Raw genomic sequence first — 24981 nt, forward strand, 5'->3', positions numbered from 1 at the left:
CCGACTTTATGCTCGCCCCGCACTATGTGGGAGGAGAACTCGTACCGATCCTGGCTGTGGTAGCCACAGATGTTGCATTCGAAAGGGTCTCTGAAGCCGTGGCAGCCCATGTGGATGGTGAACATGACGTGGTCCAGGAAAAGGATGCGGCAGTGCTCGCACTTGAAGGCCCTGATCTGCTCGCCGTCCTCGTTGACCACGCGCAGGGCTTCTTTGGCTGAGCTGGGCGTGGAGCGGGCGGCCGGGGGGCCCTCCTGCAGCTTGGGGTCCTCTTTGGCGTAGGCTGGGCTCTGGCGGCTGCTGGCGCAGTTCGCCGCCGGCAGCTGCGAGGTCCGCTCTTCGTGGTTGCTCTCCGTGTCCGTGGAGTCCTGGCAGCCGTTGCTGGGCGATACGCCCTGCTCCCGGCCCCGGTACACCACCTGCACCCCATCCGGAACGTCCTCGTGCCCTTCGGCGGCTTCGCGGCTCCCTGGGATCTCCAGCCGGCCCGGCAGCGGCTGGATTTGGGTGTAGACGGAGCTGATCACGGGGGTGACTTCGGAGATGCAGTTTGTGGGGGGGAGCCGGAGGGGGCGGAGGTGCTCTCCTCCCATCAGTGACAAGGAGCTGCCGTAAGAGGGGTCGAGGGGGTGGTGGGCCGAGACCATCTCCACGTCCTTCTCGAAGCCGGAGTTCACGTCGAAGGGGAGGTCCGAGAGGGTGAATCGCATCTGCTTCTCCCCTGCAAGGGAGGGAGACCGGCATCAGGACAAGCAGCACCGGCACGCGCTGCTCAGAGGCCTGGTTTTAGCGACCCGCCRGGTCCTTTTCCCTCCCGGCGCTGCGTGTGAGACCTGCCCCACGCCGGCCCGGGGAAGCCCTCCCGCGCGGGGATCGTGGGGTGAAAGGCGCTATGCAAACACCGGTGGCATTCCTAAGTGCAGAGTCTCACTCCTGGGGGGTCCTGGGCAGGCGCTCAAGCCCCGCTCCAGCGACCAGGGGCTCCTCCTCACCCTCCTCTCTCCTGTCTGCCCGGGAAGCAAGGGGGCAGCCCCTTACCCACGAATTTCTGAGGTGTCGATCGCTTCCGTTTGGTGAGGCTGTTCGCCAGCCGGTCAATAAACGTCGGCCGATCGGATGAGGGGTGAAGCAGAGAGTCCGGCACTATCTCCAGGTCTCGCATCTCGTCACCTGGCAAGACAAGGGAAACCCGTTCAGCCAGCAACCGAGGCACAGGCGCTCTGCGACCCAGGCCGGAGACTCCAGGCCAGCGCTCRAGGCACGTTGCTCCTGCCCTCTTCTAGCTGGGGCAGCCGGGACAGACCTGCAGAAAGGCTCCCAGGCTCCCTGGTCCAGGTCTAGAGGTGGATCAATCGTAGGGAAGCGCCAGCAGCCGCTCACCTCCCTTCTCTGTCAAGCTGGGCCCATTCCTGCCACTTTGGGGAAGAGGAACCGGCTTCGATGGTTTGAAGCACCCTCACTTTTATTGCTGGCTCTCAACCCCAGCCCGGAGAGACCTGCCCCATGTTGCTGCTGGTGAGGGCAACTCTGCCGCCCCTCTGCCCAGGAGGTTACAGATCATCTGGTTAAAGTGTCCGTACAGCCTTTAACTGACTGACCTCACCGTAAATACCAGTGACTGTAGGAGGATCAGGTCTYGCTCCAAAAGGGTGAGGAGCCAGAAACACCTAGGGTTTGGTTCTTTGCCAACGTAGCGAACACAGGAGGTCTATCTCCAGGCTCCGAGGAGGGAAGAGAATGTACTTCCAAGTCACCCCTTGTCTGTTTGCAGGCACCTGCCTGCAAGGTTAAATCCCCTAAATCACAGTGGCATAATTGTGTTGCGCTATTTACGGAAAACACACCCAGTAGGTCTTGTACTAGGATTATAGGACAAGGATGTGTTTCAACGCAAGGCGCTTTGAAAAGCGGCACGGAGAAGAGCGRACGAGGTAACACTTTGCACTTCCACAGGTTTGCGGCATTAACCAAACACACACGCATAGCACCTTTCATCCCAGGATCACCGGGGCACGGGAGAGCTTCGGGGCTCACGCTCGCTGCCCGGGGCATCACCCCTCTTTTCTGACGGCAAGGATGTGCCCAAAGCTCAACCCTGTCAGTCGGCAGCAGGGCTGGAAAGCGAAACCACGTCTCGGTTTCCTACCCCGTCGTTACCCCTCATGTCGTCCCAGAGGCAGGAGGACGTGGGGACCCCCCGCGCCCCGCGACTCACCCGCCGGTCGCCCGCGGCACTGACCTTGCTGGCTGGCCAGCGATTGCGGTTCAGTGTTCAGACTCTGCAGGTAGTTGTGGCACCGCTCCTTGTGCTCCTCCAGCGTGCTCTGCTGCTTGTAGCTCCGGCCGCAGTAGTTGCACTTGTAGGGCTTGCCGACTGTGGGGGAGGAGACTGCAAAACATGAAAACAAGATCCTGGCCATAAGAACAGACATATTGCAATGAAGCCGCTGCAGCCACCTGCAGCCCTCGCAAAAGAGCCTGGGAAAGGGCTGGAAACGAGGAGTCAACGAGAGAGAAAAGCAGCAGGGCCCAGCTGGTGCCGGCAAGGCAGCAGGCGCTGAAACAGGGAGCGCTGCAGCAGGGCAGCGACCCTTGCTGCCGGCCCGCCGGCGCGTCTCAGCACCTAGAGGTGCCGCAGAGAAAGGACCTTCTCGCAAGCACCGAATCCTGTGTGTTTTGGTACCTCAGCAGAAAGTGCTCTGTAAAGGCTATCCGGAGCGCGGTGAACCGGCTGCAACTGTCTCCAGAGTGGAGAACAAGACCCCAAACTTGCGATTTTCAGCTTTTAACTCAGCCGTTCTCTGATCGCCGTATGCCCAAACAGGGGTACTGAACACCCCGGCAGCTCGCGCCCGCCAGCTCCCGTCTGCCTCCCCAACTGCTGTTCCCTGYCAGAGAGCAGCCAGAAAAGGGCTGGATGCCCCCAGATTTTAAAAGATGGAAGGCTTTGAAAATAAATCATAATCTGGCTAAACGTCTATTACCAAACACCTCTGACCTGGCTTTTACCCGTGCTCTGCCGCTCTCAGGGCATCAGTTCCTAGCAGCTGCCCATCTGCACGTCCCGCGCTCCCCTGCCAAGGCGGCAGGTCCGCAGCCCCAGGCAGCCCCGGTGGCAGGGGAGATATTTAAGGAGGGAGGTTGGAGCATGCTGGAAATTCCCCCAACTTTTTAAACATTGCTAAGCATTTCTCAGCCCTCCATTCGCCRCAAAGCCTTCGGTGGTTTGGCCGGCACTTGGCTGCTGTGCGGAGCTCACCCCCTCCCCAAGACTCGCGATAAGACCGTCGCCAGACACGGTTTTGCTCTCATCTCTCCCAGTTTTCTCACTTCTGGCTGAAAATCACAGAAGTCGCCCAAGGTCGGCGCGCAGCCCCGCTGGATGGCGGCTGCCAGACGCGCAGCCACCGCGCGCCGCRGAGCCCGGCGCTGCTCCCCAGGGCGGGCTGCACACTCAATTTCATTATCTGCGCGTTTTAACCGACAGACTACTTAAAGCGAAAAATCATGACACCTCCCGAGGGGAGATGGTATCTCGAAAACCCCGCGCGGTTTCCATCCTGACGAGGTGGCTGTCTGCGCAGGAGAGGGGGAAACGCAAACGCTGACATGGGGGTTTTGCTCCAATCGCCCTGCTGTTGCTCATCGAGCACACTGCAGCACCGGACAAGCCGACATCCGGTACGGGAAAAGGGCACGACAGTCCCCAGCCCTCTAAATAACYGAGGGGGTACAAGGGACACGAGCASCAAGGGCCGGTCCCATCGCACTGGATCCCTCCTGGATGAGGCCGGGGAGGAGGGAAGATGCTAATGGGGAAGAGATGCAAGCGTGGGGGGTCGAGTGGATTCTCTGGGCCGTTTCGGTGCTTTTTGGGCACTTGGGCAGGATGGAGAGGAGAGCGGCCCTGCAGCCTGGAGCTCACTAGGGAGGGACATCCCGAAACACGTGGGGCACCAAACCACGCGGCCATGGGGAGCCACGTCTGTCCCCTCCGACGCCGCGCCATGGGGCAGGGAGGCCGGTTTTCGCTCGTAGCGGAGCAACGGCCCGATAACGGCCGATTTTGCTCGAAGCCGGAGCGCTTCGCCCTCTGCGTCGGAAGTGCAGATGCTGGAACACGTTAGTCAGCGCGAAAGCTGCTCGCGCCGCATTCGCCCGTCTCGGGGAGGAGCGTGCTCTTTGCCGAGACCGCCGCGCTCAAGACTTGCCTGGACCAGACTTTTTCTGTTCCTGTCAGATTTAAAGGGTTGTTTTTGTCGCTTGTGGTTTAACCTTTAACTGCTTTTCAAAAATATGTTTTCAGGTTGTAGGTGAATTATCATTTCGCCCCCGACTCAGAGGCTTGGATTCACGCGAAATGTTTTGCTCTGGCCCTGGAAAGCTGGGCCAGCGTCTCCCGACGTGAGGCCTCGCCGGCAGGACTCGCAGGAGCCCAAGAGCCTCCGCGAGCCTCCAACCCTGCCGAAAGGGCAGTGCCGAGGGGGCCGGGGAAGAAAACAGTCTAAGTGCAAAGCAACACATTCAGAATTGAAGTCCGGGGCAGGACGAGGACAGAAGAGAACTTGCAATTCGCAACCGCCAGAGCCCTGCCGCAGCCCCGGCACGACGCTCTCCGCCGGGCACGCAGCAGGGACCCCGGCGTTCACCGAGCGAAAGCAGGCCGAAACGCGCTGTGCTGCCACCCATCCTTGCCTGGACGGGACACGCTGAAAGACGGAGCTAAGACAGGACCAGGCACAGTGCCACGTGCCAAAATCCCGAGCCTGTCTAATCCCAGCGCTTGTCTCCACATCACAGGTCAGCACTGGGGTGAGCAAAACGCCTAGTTCGCCCCAAATTGTTCTTCCAACTCCTTCCAGCTGCTGTGACCAGTAATTTTCTCCTGGACCAAGTCTCCCTCATCTCCAGGCAAAAGACAGCCGCATGGCAGATCCAAGGTGGAAAGGACCAAATCCGACCCGAACACGACTGCAGGAGCCTTCACTGGCCACCACCGCAGGAGCCAAAACCGGCAACGGGCAAYGAGGTAGCTCGGGGTAGAAATCAGTTCTGAGGAGCAGATGCTCATCCGAGGAGCGGATGAGAAGCGCGAGTTATTGTCACAAAGCAGCTGACTTTGGTGTATTCCAGCCTCGAGGGAGGCGAGGATACCACTAGCCTCCAAGTAGGAACACAAAAACGTGCGTTAGGGATTTATTCCTCAAACGTAGGAATTTAGATGCTAGAGCCTTGGCTCCCAATTCCACTATATCTCATTAATCTCTATCGTTTGCTCAGCTTTTAAGCTAACAGTTCCTTAAATGGCTCAGTTTTGTTACTCCTAAACACGAAAAGTGACCCAAAACTCTGCATTCATTTGTGCTTCATGAAACTCTCCGGACGGCCACGCTGGGACCTGGCTTTTCTCTCCACGCCAGAGCTAGGAAGCTCCGTGGTCAACGTCCTGAAGTTCCTGCCTCCTTGGAGGGAATTTGCCCCCAGGATCCCGGCTCTGGGCTCGGCGACCGTCCGACCGCGCTGGAGCCGCTCTCCGGGGACGCGTGGCCCGAGCCGCCCCCACGGCCCGCGCGCCCGGGCAGCGAAGGTCCGATTTGCAGAGCCAAGGCTGCAGCACCGCTCTGCCCATCGCAGCGACGTCCCGGCGCGGCTGCTTCCTCCTGGCCCAGTCCCCGCGGAAAGCAGTTTCCTTTGACAGGCTACAACAAACAGAAACGCTCCCTCCGCGCACAGGCTCCAGGTTCATTTATTTCCCGGGCTGGGAAGCGGCGAGGCCCAGAAGGGACAGCAGTCCCCGAGGCCGGGCGCCTCATCTCCGCGTCCCGCGCGGGGGCTGCAGCTTCTCATCTATTTCAGAGCAACGCAGCCTGTTTGATCTGGATTTTAATACCTCACTTTTTTTGGACAGCACATCTTCCAAGATGAAAGCCTCCGCGTCCCTCATGGGGACGGCATGAAACGCACATGCCTCTAGTTAAGGGAGAGGGAGGGAAAGCTGAGCCCAGCTGCCTTCCACCAGGCAGGGCAACCGTGAGACTTTCGCCTCTGAAATCCACATTAAACGACGGTTTTCTTAGTAATTAGCTCCCATAAAGATTAATTTTTGTTTGATATGTTGCAAGGACTTGTCCCATTTCTGCGCCTCTTGACTTAAGCACTCRAGGAGACCCTTGCTGTGCCGGGCGGCGCAGCTCCCTGCCGGAGAGCCGACACGGAGGCTCGGAGTGCGGACAGGCCGGGTGGCTGCAGCCGGAGCTGGGGCACGACCCTGGGATTGGAAGCCACAGGCTCGCTGAGGATTTCGTTCGCTTTTCCTTTAAAAATGTGCTGGGGGCTGGCAGGGGAAGGCACCCTCCAAGGGGCGATCGTCCATGCGCGGAGCAGGGGCTACAGCCAAGCCAGAAGGAACATTAGCGCCGCGTGTAATTAAGGGCCTTTGCTCAGGAGGAGATGTGACTAAGGAGCCCGGAGACAAGCTGGAATCTGCGGGCTCCGGACAGGGCCAGGTCCTCACGAGAAGCCCTCTGGGCACATTAATTAGGAGGGAGCCCCCGAGCATGAGGCAAGCCCCACGGCCGGGGTCACGCCGGCCTCGGGATGCCCTGTTCCGGCCCTGGAGGAGACTGCGGAGAGTTAAACGGAGCAGAGCCGAGAACGGAGACCTTCCTAGCGGGACTCTCCGCTCCGGACACAGCAGGTTTTTTGGAAGGACGAGGACCCCTCCGGAGAGCCACCCCGCAGAGCGGGCCAGGCTGACAACGGGGGGCCGCTCTCAGGCCGGGTCAGACAGCGGCGCTGGGTCGATGAACGGGGCGACGCTGGGCTCCCATCCGCTGCCAAAAATCCCGCGCTCGCGAGCTCCCAGCGGACGGGTGCCGCGGCCCTCGGAGCAGCGGCCTCGGAAACTCCTCCCCGAGCCGATGCAGCGCTGCCCCAAGATGGAGCGCGGCTCGGAGCCGGCTCGCCGTCGCCCTGAACAACCGGGAGAAGCCGGGGGCGGAGGGGGAGGAAGACGGATGATGCTGACGGCTCCAGACCGCGGGACTCCTCGGCGGAGCTGACGGCCTCGCGGCCCGGCCGGTCCGGTCGCAGCAGCCGCGGCGTGGCGCTTCGCTTCGCGGGGAGCCGTCGCTGGAGCCTGCCGCTCCTCGGCCTCCGCGCGGGGCGGGAGGAGGCGCACGCACACGCTGCTCTCGCTAGAGTTAATGACACGAGGGTTCTTGCCTCCGACCGCTGGCTTCTTTCTTCTTCTTTTTTTTTTTTTTTTTTTCCTCTCTCAGAGATAAGGGAAAAATCTGGGGAACGGCTTTCTTTGGCAGCTCTCGCCATTAACTGGCAAAGTCCTCAGCCACTAACCTCACTTCCTTCCCCGGGGAGAAACGGACTGTTTTCTGATCACCTTAGTATCAAAAATGCCACCGGCTGCCAAATCCGGCCAGGCTAGAGAGCCAGACAGCCAAGAGGCCAGGGAAGTTTTGCACCGAGCAGCAGCTTGCTGCCTTTGCAGCGGGGACGTCCAGAGACGAAACGCAACCAAAGCGAAAGCTCCCGCAAGCCCCCCGAACCTCCTCGCACCGCAGCGGGACCCGCAAAACCCAGAGGAAAAGACGCAGGCCAGTTTGCAGGCTCGATACCCGGCTCTAGGAGCCAGATTAAACTGCGCAGGTTTCCCTGCTGCGGCTCCCAGGAAGCCTCGGGGGGTTAATGACAAACTCCCACACGAAACAGGGAAGTGGGAAGATTCGGCCACAGCCGGACGGGAGCTTCATGCCCGGCCCTCTGGCTGGGAAGGGCACAGGGCAGAAACTCGGAGATGGTCAGGACTCTCAGCCCGGGCTGCGAGGGGGAAGCTGGGTTTCCGAGCGGCCGAGCGAGGGCTCCCGGGCAAGGCTGTGATCTGAACAGTCTCTTCAGAGGACAGGTTTTCTTCCTTAAAGGAAGCGCACCAGACTCATTTCCACGAGGCACTCGAAAGGTTAGAGAGGAGAGAGTCACAGGTGTTCAAAACCATCTGCGTGAACTTTAAAAGCCCCAGCAGCACCGCAGAAACACCCTGGTAGGCAAATCAAGGGAAAATGATCACAGAGCAGGGGGCCGGCTGGCGTCTTTCCCTCCCACCCATGGCCTCAGCCAGCTGTTACATCACGGAACCGGAGGGTGAAAACCACATCTCAAATGTCATATTTGAAAAGGACAATGTCAAAACAACACACAAACAAAACCCCTCCGCGTTCATTTTCATTGGAGCGGGGCACACCCAAGGGTGGGACCTATCTTGCCTCAATAAAATCTATTAAACATTTATCTTTAATGAAGAGATGCAATAACCTTGAGAAACTACAGAAACACAGTGGCACAAAGCCCAGCAGACACCGCTCCAGCCAGTGCAGTTCCCAGACCATCGGCAAGACACCAATACGACCTCCCGCACGCGCACGTTCTGCCCTTGGTAGATCCGCTCAGCACCGCGACAGAGGTGCAGCAAGCACAGCAAACCCGGAGCCGATGGGAGAACAAGCCCGGCAGCTGTCAGCCATGTGATCACGGCTGGTGCTTTAGGAAGCTGGGCTCAACTCCCTGGTTTTGTCCCATCTCTGTGTGTTCCCCCCTGCCTCCTCCTCCTCCTCCCCCCAAGTCTCCTGGTCKGCGGACGGCAGGGCTGTTCTCGCCGGCAGGCCAGAGCTACCCACCTGAGTGCGTTCGCAGGTGGCCAGTGAGCGCGTCCCTCCTGCGGCAGGCGTAGTTGCAGAAGGGACATTTGAACGGCTTCTCGCCGGAGTGCAATTTGATGTGGCGCAGGAGGTTTCCCTTCTGGGTGAAGGAGGCGCCGCACTGGTTGCAATGGAAAGGCCTTTCTCCTGCAACAGAAGCAGCGTGTCAAACGCCAGCTTAAACGCGTTCTCCAAGTCTGCTCTCAGATCAGCAGCCCGGGAGAGCAGCAGCATTCACGGGTTCAGAGGCTCGGAAAGCTCTAGGTAACCACCAAACACGGTGCTCCGGACGTGACCTCCATCTTGGGGAGTTATAAACCTGCTGCCTACTGGAAGATAGGACAGTAAGGACAGGTCAGCCACCCATTTTCTGGTACTTTTCCTCACAAACTTCCAGCAGCCATCAGCAGATCTCGGACCCGCTGCCAGCGCTATGCCGTCCTGAGCGCAGCGCCCGTGCACACCCAGCCAAAACACGCTTGCAACCTCGCTTCGGAAAATCACTTCCCTCAGTCCACTCGAGCCCATCCTGTCCCTGCAAGACGGCCAACAGTGACAGCCGCCTCCGGCTGCCTGCTCACCAGTGTGGCTGCGTTTGTGCACCATGAGCACGTTGGGGCCGATGCACACCATCCCGCAGATGTCGCATTTCAGCTTGCCGTTAGGTAGCCGAATGCCCCCGGGGGAGTGCGGCTCCTGCCCCGTCCCATCACAGTAGCCCAGGGGCTCCGAGAGCGAGTCCTCCACGATCACGCTGTCTTCCTTCTCGAGCATCCGGTCATCCTGTGACAGCAGCCGGCTGGCTTCCTCATCGCTGTACATCTCCACTTTGATAGAGTTTGCTGCAAGGAAGCAGAAAGGATAAAAATAGTGAATGGAGAAAAAAAAAAAATCTTAAGTTAAAGAAGTTTGGAGCACAGTTTGGGAAAGACTTACTCCCCAAAGAAATACTGCTGATGCATTAAGTGATCTGTTTGCGATAAATGTGCATCTTCTTAATTTCTTGACYACTTAAGAACAGACATCGAACACAGATCACAAGAGATTACAGGCTGGATGGCTTGTTTGTGCACCCCAAAGATTACTGCTTTGGATTCTGCCTTGTAAGGCGACCAGCTGAAGAAAGAACATTTTGTTCCCTGGATTCAAAGACAGAGGGAAAAAAAAAACCACTCATGCGTTGAAAGGACTTTAGAGGAAGCAGAAGACACCAAATTTTGACTCTCCGAATCAGTGGAGACTCAAAATCAATTGGCACAAAGCGCCTAATATGAGTCTTTTTAGATAGAGTCAGTAAATCTCAGCTCACTAGAGAAAATACTGCTTCGCTGCAAGTTTTCATCTATGCTAGAAGACCTGGGATCCATCAACTATTTAAACACACAGACAAGAAAAAAAAAGGATGGTGCTGCCTGAAAATAACCACTCCTGCTCCAGGCACGCTGATTACTGCCTCGCTGGGCAGCCTGCGGCCGGCCCGGCAGGACCCAGGCTCCCTGCAGGGAGCTCTTTGCCTCATCCAGTTCCCTCGCACACATAAAAGGTTGCAATAGTTACGTGGCAGCCGAGTGAGACTGCAAGACTCGCGGCAACTGCCTGGAAACGCACGCGCGCAGGAAGGAAACGAGCGTGCAGACACCTGCGGGGCAGCGTTTGGGAACCCCGGACGCCAAGAAAGCTTGCGCGATAAACTAAGGGAACGGAGGTGAGCGACGCCAGCCAGCGGGGAAGGTCCTCGAGCGGTGGGCTCTCCGGAGCCGCAGCCAYGCAGCGCTTCTGAGCCAGGCACCAGCAGGACGCTGATGCCAAGAGAAAGCAGGAGACCCRGAGAAACCGTGCTAAAAAGGCACGTGAAAACCGCCACGAGACGCCACGCTCAACGCCTTTTTCTCCGCAGGCGTCTCTGACGCGGAATGCGCGCGAGGGGCTGGGGCAGCGGGCGCTGCGTGCGCGACGAGACCCCCCGGCTTTCCAGCCCCCTCCCCGCTTGCTACCTTTCTCTCCTTTCGCAGCATCACGAGCGGAGGCTGGAGAGGCGGACGGATGCGCCAGCCGTGACCTACATTCCTCGCTATTCTAATGATCTGTGGAATGCCACAAATCAAACAGGCCCTAAGACGACACGGCAACCGGACAGCGATCGCTCTGCTTGTGCCGTCGAGAGCAAGTCGCGGCTTTACGGGGACTGGGAGAAGGAAGGAGAGCACAACCTCTGMCTCTCCTCTCCTCCTCCCTCCACCTAGCTCCGGAGGAACTTGTCTATCCAGATGCTTCGCGCTTCCTCCCTAGGATGGCTCGGCCAAGCTGCGGAGCGGTTATCCCACCTCGTAATGCCAGCTGTACCCTCTGCTCGAGAGAGAACTGCCACTGGGACATCCTCAGCCTCGGCGGAAAGCTGCTTGTTTGGAGAGCGAGTCTTTAAATGATCACATTGGAAAGTTTCCTCCTGCTTTAACCAATCGTCAGCAGCCAAGAACCAGAGGGAATCCCCTCGGGAGACTCCCCAGCGCACTTCGGCCAGGGAGAGCCGCTTCGCAGCGGATCACATCTGCTACCTGTTCCTGCAGCGCTGGCCCTGGCAGGCTGCAGGAGGCCGACGGAGGAGGAAAATCGAATCCGGGTCACCCACATGGCAGTTCGCTGCGCCCACAGACTTAAACAAAATATTTACAGAATCCCTTTAAATATCAGATTCTTATTTCTTCCATTTAAAGCAGGAGGCTCTTCCCAATCCCTTAAGAGGAGAACTGTGGGGGCTGGAGGAAACTGAACTTTATATACACAAAGGAGACTTGCTGCTGCCTGGAGGGTAGGAGATTACAGAGTCCAAGCTGCCTTGCGGAGACAGGCGTGAGAACTAAGCAGACTGAACACAACCACACAGAAATCCCAGAAGCTTCCAGATCTGATGTTGACTCGACCCCTGGGGCTTGTTCAGCTCGTCTCTTTGTGAAAGGGAGCGAATTCTTACCCGCTCTTCAGGGGACATGGGAGGTTCGCTTCATGTTTGTGACACTCTGAAGATAGAAGCGCATCAGCCGCAGAGACCGAAGAAAACCTTGGTAACATCCTGGATACCATACGATCAAGGGGATTTGACCTTTAAAGCCTAAGGGCTTTCTGAACAAACCATAACACAAGTTTAACGTACAGCTGAAGCTGGGATGATCCTTTCCGGTGGGCGAGCAGGAAGGCTGCGGGCTGATTACCGGCCAAGGAGGGTGCACGAACACCAGAGAGCGGAGATGGGGGCAGGAGGAGATGCTTCAGTCCTGGGGCAGCTGCACCTCCTGCTTCCACCAGGAAAGGCGGACATGCAACCCTGGAGAAGAAAGCCAAGCCACACACTCCGAGAGGAAAAGATCTCTTTTACGCTGCCTTTAACATGACAGGCAGGAGGGCTCTGGCTCTTCCTCAAAGGCTAGGTACAGCTTTGCTTCGCAAGCGGAGATTAAAAAGCATGGGAGTGATTCATCCCAGCTTGGGTCAAGTTTATTGCAGGGTGAAGAACCCAGGAATACTGGCTCTCGCTCCCCTCCTTCCCTTCCTGGATTCCTATAGCAGACAACRTTGCATTCCCAAAGAGACTCTCAGCAACGTGAACTATGCATACACCCWGGCTTTGGCAATCGGAGGCACTTTCAGACCGTCTGCTGAGCCACCGGCCAAAGCCACTGCTGGCTGCAGACTGGAGGAGACTCTGCAGTTGAAACATTCCTGGGGGAAAAGCAGAACTTTATTTATCTGTTGGTGCCACCGCACTCCACTGGGAACATCTAGGAGACCCAGCGCAAACGGATGCTTCTGTGCACAAACACGAAGTGAAAAGCTCCTCTCTCGGTGGCAGGAGCTGCCTGGACGAGTTGACGTTTGCTGCACTTTGATTTTCTTTTTTTCCATTCCCCTGGGGACTTGTTTTTTTTCCTGGGCATAGAAGGGAGGCCAACTATTGTTCTGTAATTCTCCTTTCAGAACCAATGCAGAGTCCGGTCTCACTGGAGAGAAGTCTCTGCTGGCAGAACAGGTTATATAATATTCTTGCTCCTCTGGGGCACGATGCTTGCTGGCTGAACCAGCTGTGAAGTCAAGCCAGATCAGAGGCAATACCATCACTAGCATCCTGCTGTTAAAGGGGAAGAGATYTTTATTGTCCCTTCAGTCAGTCCACGTGCTCAATTCCTTTTGCTTATGATCAAGTGAAAAAGCCGTGTTATGTCTCAGAACTGTTCTTTGCAAAAATCTAAGATTTCATTTCTTTGCAGAGCTTCTAAGCACTTTTATAGGGCAAATATAAAATAAACAGCAAGCAATAAAAGGAAAAATGGGAACAAAGCTAATACATAATATTACCCCTTCTGAAAACGTAATTTTGGGGGTTTATTTTATCCTGGTTCACAAAAAGCAACCTTCAAATGCCAGGACCTAACCAGAGGTGTCCCAATGAGCTAACTGCTGAAAGCACACATGGATAAATTATCGGGGAGTTTCTTTGCTATGGAAAAGCAATAGCAATTATATGCTAAAAGGTGGGAGAGAGGGAGGATCAGAGCAATACCAATCTTTTAGATATTCACTGAGTCAGTCTGGTAGAGATGGCCCAAGTGTCAGCTCTTTACAGAGAGCGCAATTCAAAGCAGGACTTGCCAACTATCTTACCTCAGCACTACTTCTTTTCATGTGTCGATGCCGTTTAGCAATATATAGGACCCAGGAAATCTTGACTGCTGCCCCAAGACGACTGCAATGTAAATAGCATCTCTACAGCTTACGTCTACATCAGCCTTGCTAAACTCATCCAGGGTCACGGCACTTTTCAGTGCACAAGTGAAACGCTGCATTTCTCGTCAGTCACCGCAGGGAATAATGGGACTGGACTGCACGTCACGACTAGTAACAAACTGTGACAACTCTGAAATCAGACTTGCCCATTTTACTGCTGTGGGTTCTTAAGTATAACCTAAAAAGCAGTTTCATTCACTAAAAAAAACCCCCAAAAACAGAAAGAGAGAATTCAGTCAAGAGGCAGGGAAGGAGCTAGGAAGTTTCATGTTATGCACAAACTCGTGGACAGGAGAACAAAATGGCATAATGTGGCTGTGGACAAGTTAAGGCTGGGAGCTGGTGTTTTCCAGTCACCCTGTGGCAGTAGCGAAAGTGAAAATGGAGCTCAGCATCTCCACAAGCAGTGTCACGCACGACCGAGGTGCTCTGGGATGGCTGTCTGGGGCCATCTTCATCTTACATCACTTCCCAGGCTGAAAAGAGGGGACAGAGATGCAGGAGCAATGCAGCTTCTTCCTTCTGTCCCGTGAAGGGTCACCAGTCTGGCCCTGGCTCTCCCCGCACCGCTGGCATGCAACAGCTCCTGCGTCCTCCCCGCTCTGCACGCTGCTCTTCTGCTCGGACAGCGCTCGACACCCTGGACTCCCAGGCTCTGTGCGATCTGCTCTGCAAGCCGGGATGCGAAAGACAGCTCGTAGGCTCCAGGCATCCACCAGCTGTAATACTGTCCCGAGGGCAGAGCTACTCGTGTCCAGAGTCATGTTCTCTCGCAGAGATCTTGTTTCAGGTGGACACCGGTAGCTCTTTCAAGCGCTTGCTTTGCGGTGGGATGGCTAGACACATCCCCAGGTGGGAGGCAGAAATACTCTCGGTGCATTTCAACACGCGCAAGAACTCCCAGAATCTACCACCGCTCCAGAAATAAACTCCCGAGAGACTCATTCATGGAGAGGCGAAGGGCTGCTGCCCCGTGAAGTGCTGCGCGTGCCGCAGACTCCAGCCTGTCCCAGCTGCTAGGGAGAGAGGATGTGCAGAGGCTTTTCAGTTTCCCATGGAGCCATCTAGACCGGTACAATAAATAACTTATTCCAAAGCAACCAACAGCTTTGCTGCCCCTTCGGAGCTGCAATCATTAACAGTCTGCAACACGCAGCTGCTTGAAATTCACAACTGCACAGGGAAGAAAGGCCACGAGCCCCCGGCACTGCCACAGCCGACCCCAGAACTCCTGCCTCCGCGGCAGCCAGGCGTCCAGGGCCCAGGATAAGTAACCTGGCAGCTGCTCCGCTCGGAGACCAAAGCAGGGATTTTATCTTCTTCGGTTGGGAACAAAGAGGCAGATTTAGAAAGAAATCTGTCACAGTGGGAAGTCAAAATCTATGTCACGCCTGAGAGCGCGCAGGGTTTGGGGACAAAAGAGGCAGATCCAGGCACTGCTTTCAGGTAAGGCAGCGTACTCACCGCTGAGCGAGCGGCTCGGGGAGGAGTGCTGGCTGTTGGGCGTGCTCACCGTGGGTCCCACGATCGCCGAGCTGAACTCCTTCTCCAGAGAGGAATCCCCACTACCTGCGGAAACCAGGAGGGAAACACCAGCGAGTTAGGCCTGAGGCACGGCTGCCGCTGGCTGGCATTGGCTTCCCTCAGCCAGATCCTCTGCCCAGCAGATCCCCCTCCTCTTCTTTGGAAAGGGGCTGCTGACGAACCCCGACGGAGCCGTTCCCTACACGGGGGTCAGACCGGCGCCAGACTCATTCTGGAACAGTTTTCCAACTGCTACTGCCTCAAAAGCAACAGCCGTGAGCCAACAACATGCCGACGGTAGCACCAGGCTTTGCTTTCCYGACTGCCTTGAAGAGGCATCTGCAGCAGGGGAGGGAGGACTGCGAGCCGTGCCGAGGGCTCCGCGGGAGCTCGCCCGGCCCGGAGCCGTTCCGGCGGGCGAGGAGCTGGATCACGCTCCCCGTGCACCCGCATCCCCTGCTGAACCACCCCGCGCCTCGCGCTCTGCCCAGCGAACGGGCTCGTCTCTGGGCTCCCGTTCCCGACGGTCCACGTTGAGCACTGCAGACTGGTGCTCCTGGGGCGTGCGGCAATTCCCAAGCGGATACTTGTTTCCCTGGGAAACTGAACCCGAGGACAGGCATTTGCAGTCCCCGGACACAGGGCCTTCCCCACTCACAGCAGAAGCCAATTTTGGCGGTACAGATGCCTATCCAAGGGTAAGACCAGAYCATCGCGAGCCCAACTTGTCTGCGCAGCAGGCTAGGCTCGTTTCCTCGCCCTCCCGGGACCAACAGCGGCCGCCAGGTTTCTGTTCTGGCGAGACCCGCCGACGGCCCTGAGCGCAGAGAAGCCCTGGRTGAGCCGCACCGGCCCCCCGGCGCGCAGAGCTGCCGGGCAGCAGCTTGTGGCAGCCGCTTCTCCGCGATGCTGCACGAACGGGGACTGCAGAGAGTTTCATGATGAAAAGTGCAGAAGCTCCATGAACTCCTCTAGCACAGCTGGTAAYGTTATCTCTAAATATTGCGTCTGGAGAAACTCTTCTCTCGATGCTCTGYGAGCCCAGTTCATCCCATAGCCTGACGACTACTGGGACAYGGAGCTAATCAGCCTTGCTGARCACGGGAATCATTGAYGGTAGATGCCCTAAGTGAGGCAGCRTTTCTAAATCACCGCTCAGCTGAGACGAAGCCGGGACATCCCAGCAGCACCCTCGCCCTTTCCAAGTCCCCATGATGTTTTTAAGAGATTTTCCTTCCTCCGGGGGTCACAGTGGAAGGGACTTCGAGGATCCTTCCCTTTCTCCCTCTCCTCTCCCCATACCGAGACGAGGTTGACAAGCTGCTGCCAGCAAGTTTGAGTCACGCGAAGCCTAAGCGCGTTACCAGCCACGCACCGCGGCGAAGGGGGACGAGCTCTCGGCTGGGAGAGGTTAAAGAAAACGTTCAACCAGCCCCGCGGAGCCAAGCGCCCGCACCACCACGGGTCCCGGAGGGAGCGAACCCCGTGGATGCGCGTCCTGCAGCCTGAAAACTGAACAGCCGCTTTTCGGGGGGAGGCAGAGACACGGCCAGCTCTCAAAGGGACTCGGTACCGCACAGCACAAGCTGCGTCCTGCCTCGCCAGCATTCGCCTCAGGTGCTCGCAGGGGCGTCTGGCGGGGCCGGGTCCTTCCCTTCCCTCTCCTCCCTGCCCAGCACAAGCGATTTTACACACCTATAAATCACCATGCAGAGCCGGTCTCTCTATCCGACACATTAAACAGCCCCCCACACCCCTTCTCCTCCGTGTTTCCAACGACGCCCCGTGTAAAGAGCAAGCAGAAATGGCACGGAGTTATTTCAGCATCCTTCCCCCCCCCTCCCATTTAACTTACATTATTCTACCTTGCTGAAGATACCCTGGAGTGTTATCACAGCCAACTCCTTGGAAACAGCACAGGAATACAGGCTGTGTGTGCATGTCTGCGTTTCACTGGTAGGGTGAACTCAGCCACTCACCTTCCAGGAAGAGCAGATTCCTGGAAGTGAGAGAAACGACCGTCATTTTACAGTCAAGCAGCACGGCGAGCTGGAAGCCAGGCTGCAAGGCTCCCGCCTCGCCGGCAGCGCCGAGCCGCTTCGAGCGCCCGCCCGAGCCCAGCTCTAACGGGGGAGAGGAGGGGGCGGCCGTGGGACGGGAGCCGCGCGACGGCAGGGGGTCGAGGCAGAGCTCGGCAGGAACCAGGCGCCGGAGCCAAAATACCAGCAGGAAAGAGAGACCCTGATAATCAAAGGAAGAACAGCATCGCCCCTAATTCCAGCCCACGCTCCCATGTGACAGTCTCTCCTGCAAGCAGTCAATGATGGATCGTTTGGGCTCCRATCCTCCTGCACTGATAAGGGAAGGGGACGCTGAAGTCTTGGTCACCAGCTTCAGAAACRGGGCAAAAACTGCTGGCTCCCCCAGCTAACTGCTGTGTTCAGACACAGAGCACATCGAGGAGGACGGAAGGCCACCACAGCCAGTCCTCCATGCTTCCAGGCAGCTCTGGAGCAGATCCAGGATCCAGAAGAGAGCCGCTTCACACATCCCAAACTGCTTCCCAGCACTTTATACCCCAAAGTTCAGCCATATCAGACAGTCAAACCCCACAGCTACCACATGCCCCAGGAAGCAGTCACAAGAGACCACGGCCTCATGCTGGAATTGCAAGGAATTTCTTGTACAGCATTTCCAGGCGAGCTTACCTTGGAGAGCAACTCCTCTCCTACACAGAGGATCCTCCTGATCCCAGGTCTGGTTTAACCTTGACCCTAAGATCATGATGCACTAACAAAGCATCAAAGTGATTTTAACAACACGAACCACTCTGGTGCAGCGTTTTACAACCTGTTTCTAGCTGCTGCCGATCTCTGATGTATCGGAGAAAGGTTAAAACCTCCAAACGAGAAGCTAAATCGGACATTAAGGAGAAAAAAATTAGTTTTTCCTTGGTCCCTTCAAGCAGACAGGCGATGGCACAGCATCCCGTTTTCAGCGCACAGCTCAACTCCCCCGTCAGCCAACCTCACCCCCCGGAGCCTTCTACGCCAAAGGACCCCAGGAAGACGCCAAGGGACGTACCCAGCCGCGCGGCTCCCAGCGCCCAGCCCTCCGCCAAACCGGGCCAAGCAAGCGCAAGCAAGCTAGCGAGGACTGCTCCTCACGCGGCCAAGAGCCTCCGCTCTCGCGGGAAGGATGGGTGTTGAGTCCCCGCGGAGCGGCACGGGGTCCTGCCGCCCGAGGGCCGGCGGGGACACGCTGCGATCGGCTCCGTTCGTAGAAGTCCTGGCCATGCAAGGGGACAGGGATCCTTCCCGCTGCGCAGAAGGGGAGAAGACACCAGCACCCCCGGATAATTGCTCCCGACGCTTCTCCGCGAAGCTCAGAGCTCCGCAGGGCTGGGCAGGTTTCCTGCCAAAGAAAGTGAGARCTGAAGCCCTATCCCACCTTGGGGAGCCACCAGCGCCTGGGTTTCGACAGTCTCTAAGCAATTTCCCTCTCCGATAACTTTTCAGACTTCAGATTTCAGGAAATWTTGGGTCACGTTTCATTTGTTCTAAAAACAAATGGAAATCCGAACATCACGCTAGAGACRGTTCGTATGCCTGTAGCCCAGTTATCCAAGGAACTGAAAGCATTTAACCCTGCATCCGCGTCGCCTGCGCCAGCTCGGGGAAAAGCCCGGCCGCGACGGCAGCAACCTGTCATCTTCCTCGTGCGGCCCCAGAAAGAGCGTTTGCCGAGCAAGAAAGAACCGTGAAGTCATTATCTGCATGATCAGAACGCTCATTTTCGGGTTAAGTACCTATAGAAAGACTAATAATCTGAGGACATGCCACCTGAGGAATCGATACGCAGCGTGGAGCTGCGTCTTGCCCGCCTCCACCTTGTTCCTCCCCCTTTGTGGTAACAACCGTGTCTTTACCAGAGCTGTTTCAAAACTAACTTATTTTCCAGTGAAGAATTCAAAGGAGACAAAGCATTTCACGTTCTTTACGAATTTCCGGGCTTTCGGTTACCTTGTTATGTGACAAACGTGGATTTTTTTTTTTTTTTAAGAATTCGTTTAATTAAAAATATTTCACAGAAGCGAGTTTCAAGAGTTCTGCTGTTTGTTTCCTCTAGTCATTTCAGGTCCACAGCAGCTCAGCAACCCAAAGCAGCTAATTGGCAGGTCTTGACCCTGACCCTAACGAGTAGATTATCTTAATTATGACTGCCCTGACCCCCCCACACCCACAAAGACAGGCTGTGCAGCAAGGCCACGAGCCGAGGGAGCCCTAGAGGCTTAATTCCCCAAGTATCAGGCAATCAGCAGTGCTGACGCGCTCCCACACAGCTCAGTCTCTCCCGCAGCTATTACAGGATTTATCCCGCGCTTTGAGGGCAAACTTCCATCACACTTCATTTAAAAAAAAAAAAAGTTTAAAATAAAGCTTAGAGTTTGACTTCGACCGATGGAAAGCAAGAGGGTTTTTGATGAAATTGTAGCAGGTGAATGGTGCTGTCTGGATGCCAAAAATCCACCCTGACAGAGAAGGGCCCGCACAGCTCTTCCTAATGCTTTTCTTCCCTTCTCCCCCACCTTTCACCCATCCTTTAACCATTCCCACTTCCTCCAAACTCCAGGAGCTGCTTAGGACTCAGACCCCAGGATTTCCAGCACTTAAAGCTCACATGCTCACGGAGAGGGATTCGGGTTACGCCGAGGGAGACAGGCTTTTTCTAGCGCCTCTTTTCGGACCTTCTTTCCGAGCTGCAGCACTTCCATGCTCGCAGGGAAGCACAGACCTGCTGCGGAGATTGTGGGGAAAAGGGAAAGCTCGCCCCCAGAATTCCCAAAGGAAAAACAAAGCTGCAGCTCGTAAGGCAACACAGACCTCCGAACCGAGCGCACTCGCGCGCGTTCGAGCTCCGTCTGAGGACGGCTGCAGGAGCCGGGAGGATGCAGTTCTGCTAAGCAGAAAACCGAACTAAGCTAACAAAGCAGCGGCTTTCAGCAGGCAGCGGCCACCCTGGCRCAATGTGAGCAGCCAACTTCAGGGAAGCATTTTGTTTCTTAATGGAGGCATCCTGGCAACCCAGACCCAAGCAGCAAACTACAGTGGGAACGGCGCTTTGAGAAGAGCCAAAAATCTAACCCAAGCACAGATCCTCTGGGGATCAAAGGAAATCTTCATAGAAAGAAGGGGGACACAATAACTCCGAGGACGAACGTTGTCAAAACGGGCAAGATACAACATGATTTACGCCAAGGGGCATTGCGCAAGGTCCCCTGCGCAGCTCTGTCAATGCACCAAGTTCTCACCACTGCAACTGCTAGTTGTGACAGCCGGGGTCCTCTCTCCCTTTTAATGCGCTTCAACTTCTGACCTTCATCCCCGCTGAACAGCTCGTCTCCAGCACCCCGCAGCTCTTCCAGTTCACGGTCCGAACGCAGAGATGTCCTCGTCTCTCATACCGGAGGCCAGATTAGCTAATCGCAAGAGTCCCGTCTGGCTTTATAACTTCTGCATCTACATCACATCTTACTCTAGTCCAGCTCCTTTCCTGAGCAAAGATTGACACACTGAGGTGTTTTTACGCTGCAAACACCAGTCCCCCAGAGATAAGAACAAATCCCGCCAAACGAGCTTTCACTTATGACCTATACAGGCTACGAGCCAGGTTTCTATAGGCAACCAGCTAGTCTATTAATCCCACCGGTGCCCTGGAGGACCTTCTGGAGGTGGTCACACGGGAAGCGACAGTGACAGGCGTTCAATGGTTTCGACCCACGACACTGCAGTTCACGTCTACATGACCCTGCTGGTTACCGAGCGGTCTGGTAAACCAACAACTTCCATCATTGACATTTAGGTCAGTCCCACACAGCCTCCTCCCCTCCCAGCGGACGTTTCATGGTTTTACATTTGGAACTCAGCCTGGGTTTAATCTTAACATACACTAATAAACAATAGAGCTGGGCTTGGCAGGGTGCATAGTTGAGATCACCTATGGGGGTCTTAAATATCACACTTTTTTGGAGTTGCAAGTTCGGCGTAGCGCGTTCATCGTGGAGACAAACAGGACCAAGGGGGGAATAAGGTACCCGTTTCATCAGCATAGCCAGGGAGCCCCGAAAGAACGATCAGCCTCCCCCAAGACACCGCAGCGCTGGGACCGCAGGCAGCACGGGAAATACGTTTCCCTTTCGGCTTGCAGCAAGGCTTGAAATCTCACCTACAGCCGGTGAGCTGGCGTACCGAGAGCCACTGAACAGATCAGCGTATGAAGAGCCAAGCACAAAAACTTCAGTGCAAACTTTCAAGSATCAGCCTAGATAGGATTTTTTTTTTCGTAATTACCCGTTTATTATGCCAGGCATTAACACTCCTCAGATACTTAATGAAACATGTAGGTGATCTGAATATAGTTCTTCAGTGCTCAATCTGCAGTGGCAAGAGCAGCACAGCCTTGGGGCTAAGCAGCCTAACTCAGGGCAGCTTAGACCCAGACGAAGATACTGAGCGCCCTGAAGTGTCAGCACCCCAAAACATCTGACAAAAATCAAGATCAGACATACCAGATATGTAAGATCGYCCATTACAGTCTTCTATATCCATCGTTAAGGTACTTTGCTGAAAGAGAAAGCAGAGCTCAGAGTTAGCCTCGAGAAGCTTCCCGGACACTCCTCCTCCAGGAACACCGCTGAGCAGCTTCTCGCAGCRGACAGGTTACTCACCCCAAGTTTCTTGAAAGCTGCTTTGCAGCATTGGGTTTAACCATCAACACTGACTTCACCGTCAACCCCAGTGGGATAAATTTGTACTTTCCCATTAGAGGGATGCTTTCTAGGCGCTCCTCTTGGGGAGCAGAAGCCAACCCTAGCAGCGACCGTGGTGCAGCGGTCACCGCAGCGAGGCTACGGTAGTTCAGTGCTGCAGACTAGTGCCACAGCAAACACGGAGCGTTTCACCCTGCCCCGGCGCAGCCCGCCACCATCGCAGCTCTGCCACGTTTACACGGGAACCCGCTTGTCAAATGGCTTCGGTACTTAAAAGCCAAACGGGAGAAAAGCAGCTGTCAATTCTCCTGCATATCCAACACGGCAAAACCCAACCGAAACTTCACTGCTCCGGAAAGACCAAGGGCCACGAGACCCCTGAGAGCGAGGTGCGCGAGCGGCGGCAGCGCGTTTCCCCCGGCTGCCTCTGCCCTCGCGCCCCGTCTCAGCGCCGAGCCGCTGCCGGGAACCGGCGCTCGCAGCCCCGGCACGGCAGCGCGGGGATGAATTCTCACACGCGGAAACCGTTCAGCTAAAATGTTTAGCTTCATTTTATCAAWGAAAAGAATCGGGTTTTTGGGCAATGAGACTGAATGCTAACACATAACGCTCTGCTGAGCAATCTCACAACAGCCATTCCAAAGACCACACCAAAATAAAAGGGAAATCTGCCTTATGTTTTGCTGCTTGGCACCCTGCAGAGATAATGAACATTTTATACATTCAAATGGCTTTTTATTTGTCAATTACATTTGCTGTTTAAAAAACAAAATGAGTACAGTTCTAAAAACACGCGTTTTGCTGTTTAGAATTCACACCATAATTGGCAGTTGATACGTTCRGAAACGGAGCGTTTGCTGCAGAGAACAATTAAAAAAGCGATAATTTGTGGAGATGAATCGTCTCCTTGAAAGGAAAATAAATGCGATTTGCAAAGTGTGAGCACACACAAAAAGAAGTAATGATATTAAATTTTCTCTCCTTTTCTTAAACGGCCAATACACTGAAGCGGATTGAAAAAGAAATGGGACTTTTTAAGGGGACTTTGGTACCTTTTTCGAGCTGAAAGAAATCAGTCATTCTCTTCTGATGGCATCCCTTTTAAAAGCAGATTTTTAGCAATAACTGCTTCTTGAATGAACTGAAATAAGTTGTACAAGTATTGCTCCTGGCAATGTACTGCTCGAGATAAATACAGATGCGGACAAGGCATATTAGTCTGGGCTTATTAACCCATCAGATCTGACTACTTGCTTTATGTTAATTAAGAAAAAAYGCTCTCACTATGCTCCACTTAACTAAAAACCTGACATGGGGGACTTGCTGGTTTTGAGAAGGCAGCGTCTTTTCCTCRCTGGGCATCAGTTTAAACCCGGTCCAGCCCCGCCGGGGCGTTTTGCCAGCCCTCAGGGTTCGCTGCCCGGCAGGGCAAGGACCCCTCTCCATCGCACGGTGCTGCAGCAGCCGCGGCAGAGCCACCGGAGCCGGCGCAGCGACGCCTCCTCTAACCTCCCCGTCGGTGGCGGGACGCGGACTCACCAACTCGCTCCACGTTCACGAGCAAAGAGGTGCTTCGCTCCCAAGAAACAGGCGCCTAAAGCCTTCGCGGAGACTGCGTGAAATTTAAATTAGTTATAAGAGCGGCACAAAATAACGAAGCGCGCAGGCTAGTTCCGCGCACACCCACACGATCCCCCTCCCTGCTACCTATATCGCGAAGACTAAGGATGACTTCCCGGGACACTGCTGCTGGGAAGGCGCTGTCGCGGATTTGCCGTTATCCGGTTCTTCAGCCTGCACAGCAGAGGAAAAGCTGAGCACTTCAGAATTCTCCTTCCTATCCCACAGTGGCCATTAACTTTACGAAACGAAAATAATTTAGGTTGAAATCTCTCTTTCAAGCGCTGGGTTACACAGTAACTGTGGTTTAAAATGCATCCTGCAGTTTTATTTTTGTTGAACCCGTAATTTTGCTTTTCCGAGCTACGCACACGCGCTTGGAGATCCGCCTGCTTTGCACAAAGGGCATGCAAMGCATTAATGAAAATCAATTTTATTTAGAAAGCCCTCTCTCCTCTACTCTGCAGAAGCCCTTGAAAATACTAGATTTTAAAAAAAAWGACAAAGTGCCAAGAGACTGTCCTAAAGATGACTGTCTCTGTGCTCTGAAGAGGATATTTTTGCAGGAACAAGGTAAATATTTAGTCTCAGGTCATTTTAAGCCAAGCAGTTGCTCAGTTCGGTACCAGGCGCTTTTGGCACCGCTCTGAACCGACACCTCCTCGCACCCGCCAGCGCAGCCGTTACTGCCTGAGACCCAGCGCTCCTCCGACAGACGCAGCATTCGCGCACGTGGTGGGCAGAGCTTCCCGGCATCCCCCCTCCCCAAATCCCTCCTGGGGGCAGCAAGCAGCGTGCTTTGAAGGCTCCCGCGCGGTCCAAGGGACCCGTTCAACCCTCGGGCTCTTGGGTGATGCTAAGAACGACAAGGACCCCGGTGTCTTCTTTAAACCACAGGTAACAGGCAGCAAAGATTTAGCCTGAGAAGTTGATTTCCCTCAAAGTAAGCAGCTAATGATCAGCCAAACGCAACTGAATTAAGGAGCCCGTTCTGCAACTCCTCCTTCCTACTCACGCAAGCAGTCTCATTAACGTTAATGGGATGATGTGCAATAACAGGGATTGATTCCCCGCTCCTTCGTATTTTAACGGGACCCAGAGAAGAATATTGGGAGCGTTTCAGGAGCCCTGAGCCATGTGTCAGCAGTTATCACCTTTAATTCTAGCAGAGCGTAAGGCCTCCACAACCAGGAACCGCAATCTAGAAAAAGTATCTGCATTTGGTAAATAGAGCACCTAGCTCATGTGAACCTATAGCTATATAGTAACGGTGGCCCATAATCAGCCTTTGGCTAGCAAACGGTTGCATGTTCCAAGAATCCTTTTAATTTTCAAAAGCACCACAAAAAGGCCGGACGGTTGGACTGCCAGAACCCTCCACCTCAAACTCTGCAACGCAGCCGGGGCGAAACGGCCCCAGGAGAGACAGGCGGCTCCAAAGGATGCAGCTCCTGCCTGCGCCCGTGCGCTGGGAACGTGACACTCCCACCTCCGAGCTCGCCCTCGGCACCGCTTCACACCCTCTCCGCATCYGCGCCTGGAGGAGCGACCTCCTCCCCAACTCCCTCTGCAAACCGG

The 24981-nt window shown here is 55.4% G+C and overlaps 1 protein-coding gene across 1 annotated transcript in view; it reads right to left on the reverse strand.

Annotated features, from left to right (window-relative positions):
- The window catches only part of IKZF4 (IKAROS family zinc finger 4), a 24908-nt gene extending 759 nt beyond the window's left edge, over positions 1-24149 (reverse strand). Inside the window, exons 1-9 of the mRNA XM_026055921.1 lie at positions 23491-24149; positions 23323-23395; positions 21583-21637; positions 14955-15059; positions 9293-9553; positions 8691-8858; positions 2240-2389; positions 1039-1170; positions 46-721 (exon numbers count right to left, since the gene is read on the reverse strand). Coding sequence (XP_025911706.1) covers positions 46-721; positions 1039-1170; positions 2240-2389; positions 8691-8858; positions 9293-9553; positions 14955-15059; positions 21583-21622 — 1532 coding nt within the window. The 5' untranslated portion in view covers positions 21623-21637; positions 23323-23395; positions 23491-24149. The remainder of the gene's footprint in view (positions 1-45; positions 722-1038; positions 1171-2239; positions 2390-8690; positions 8859-9292; positions 9554-14954; positions 15060-21582; positions 21638-23322; positions 23396-23490) is intronic.
- Positions 24150-24981: the final 832 nt, after the last annotated feature.

The sequence above is a fragment of the Apteryx rowi genome, unplaced genomic scaffold (assembly GCF_003343035.1).
Source record: "Apteryx rowi isolate R43461 unplaced genomic scaffold, aptRow1 scaffold_1277, whole genome shotgun sequence".
Taxonomy (NCBI): domain Eukaryota; kingdom Metazoa; phylum Chordata; class Aves; order Apterygiformes; family Apterygidae; genus Apteryx; species Apteryx rowi.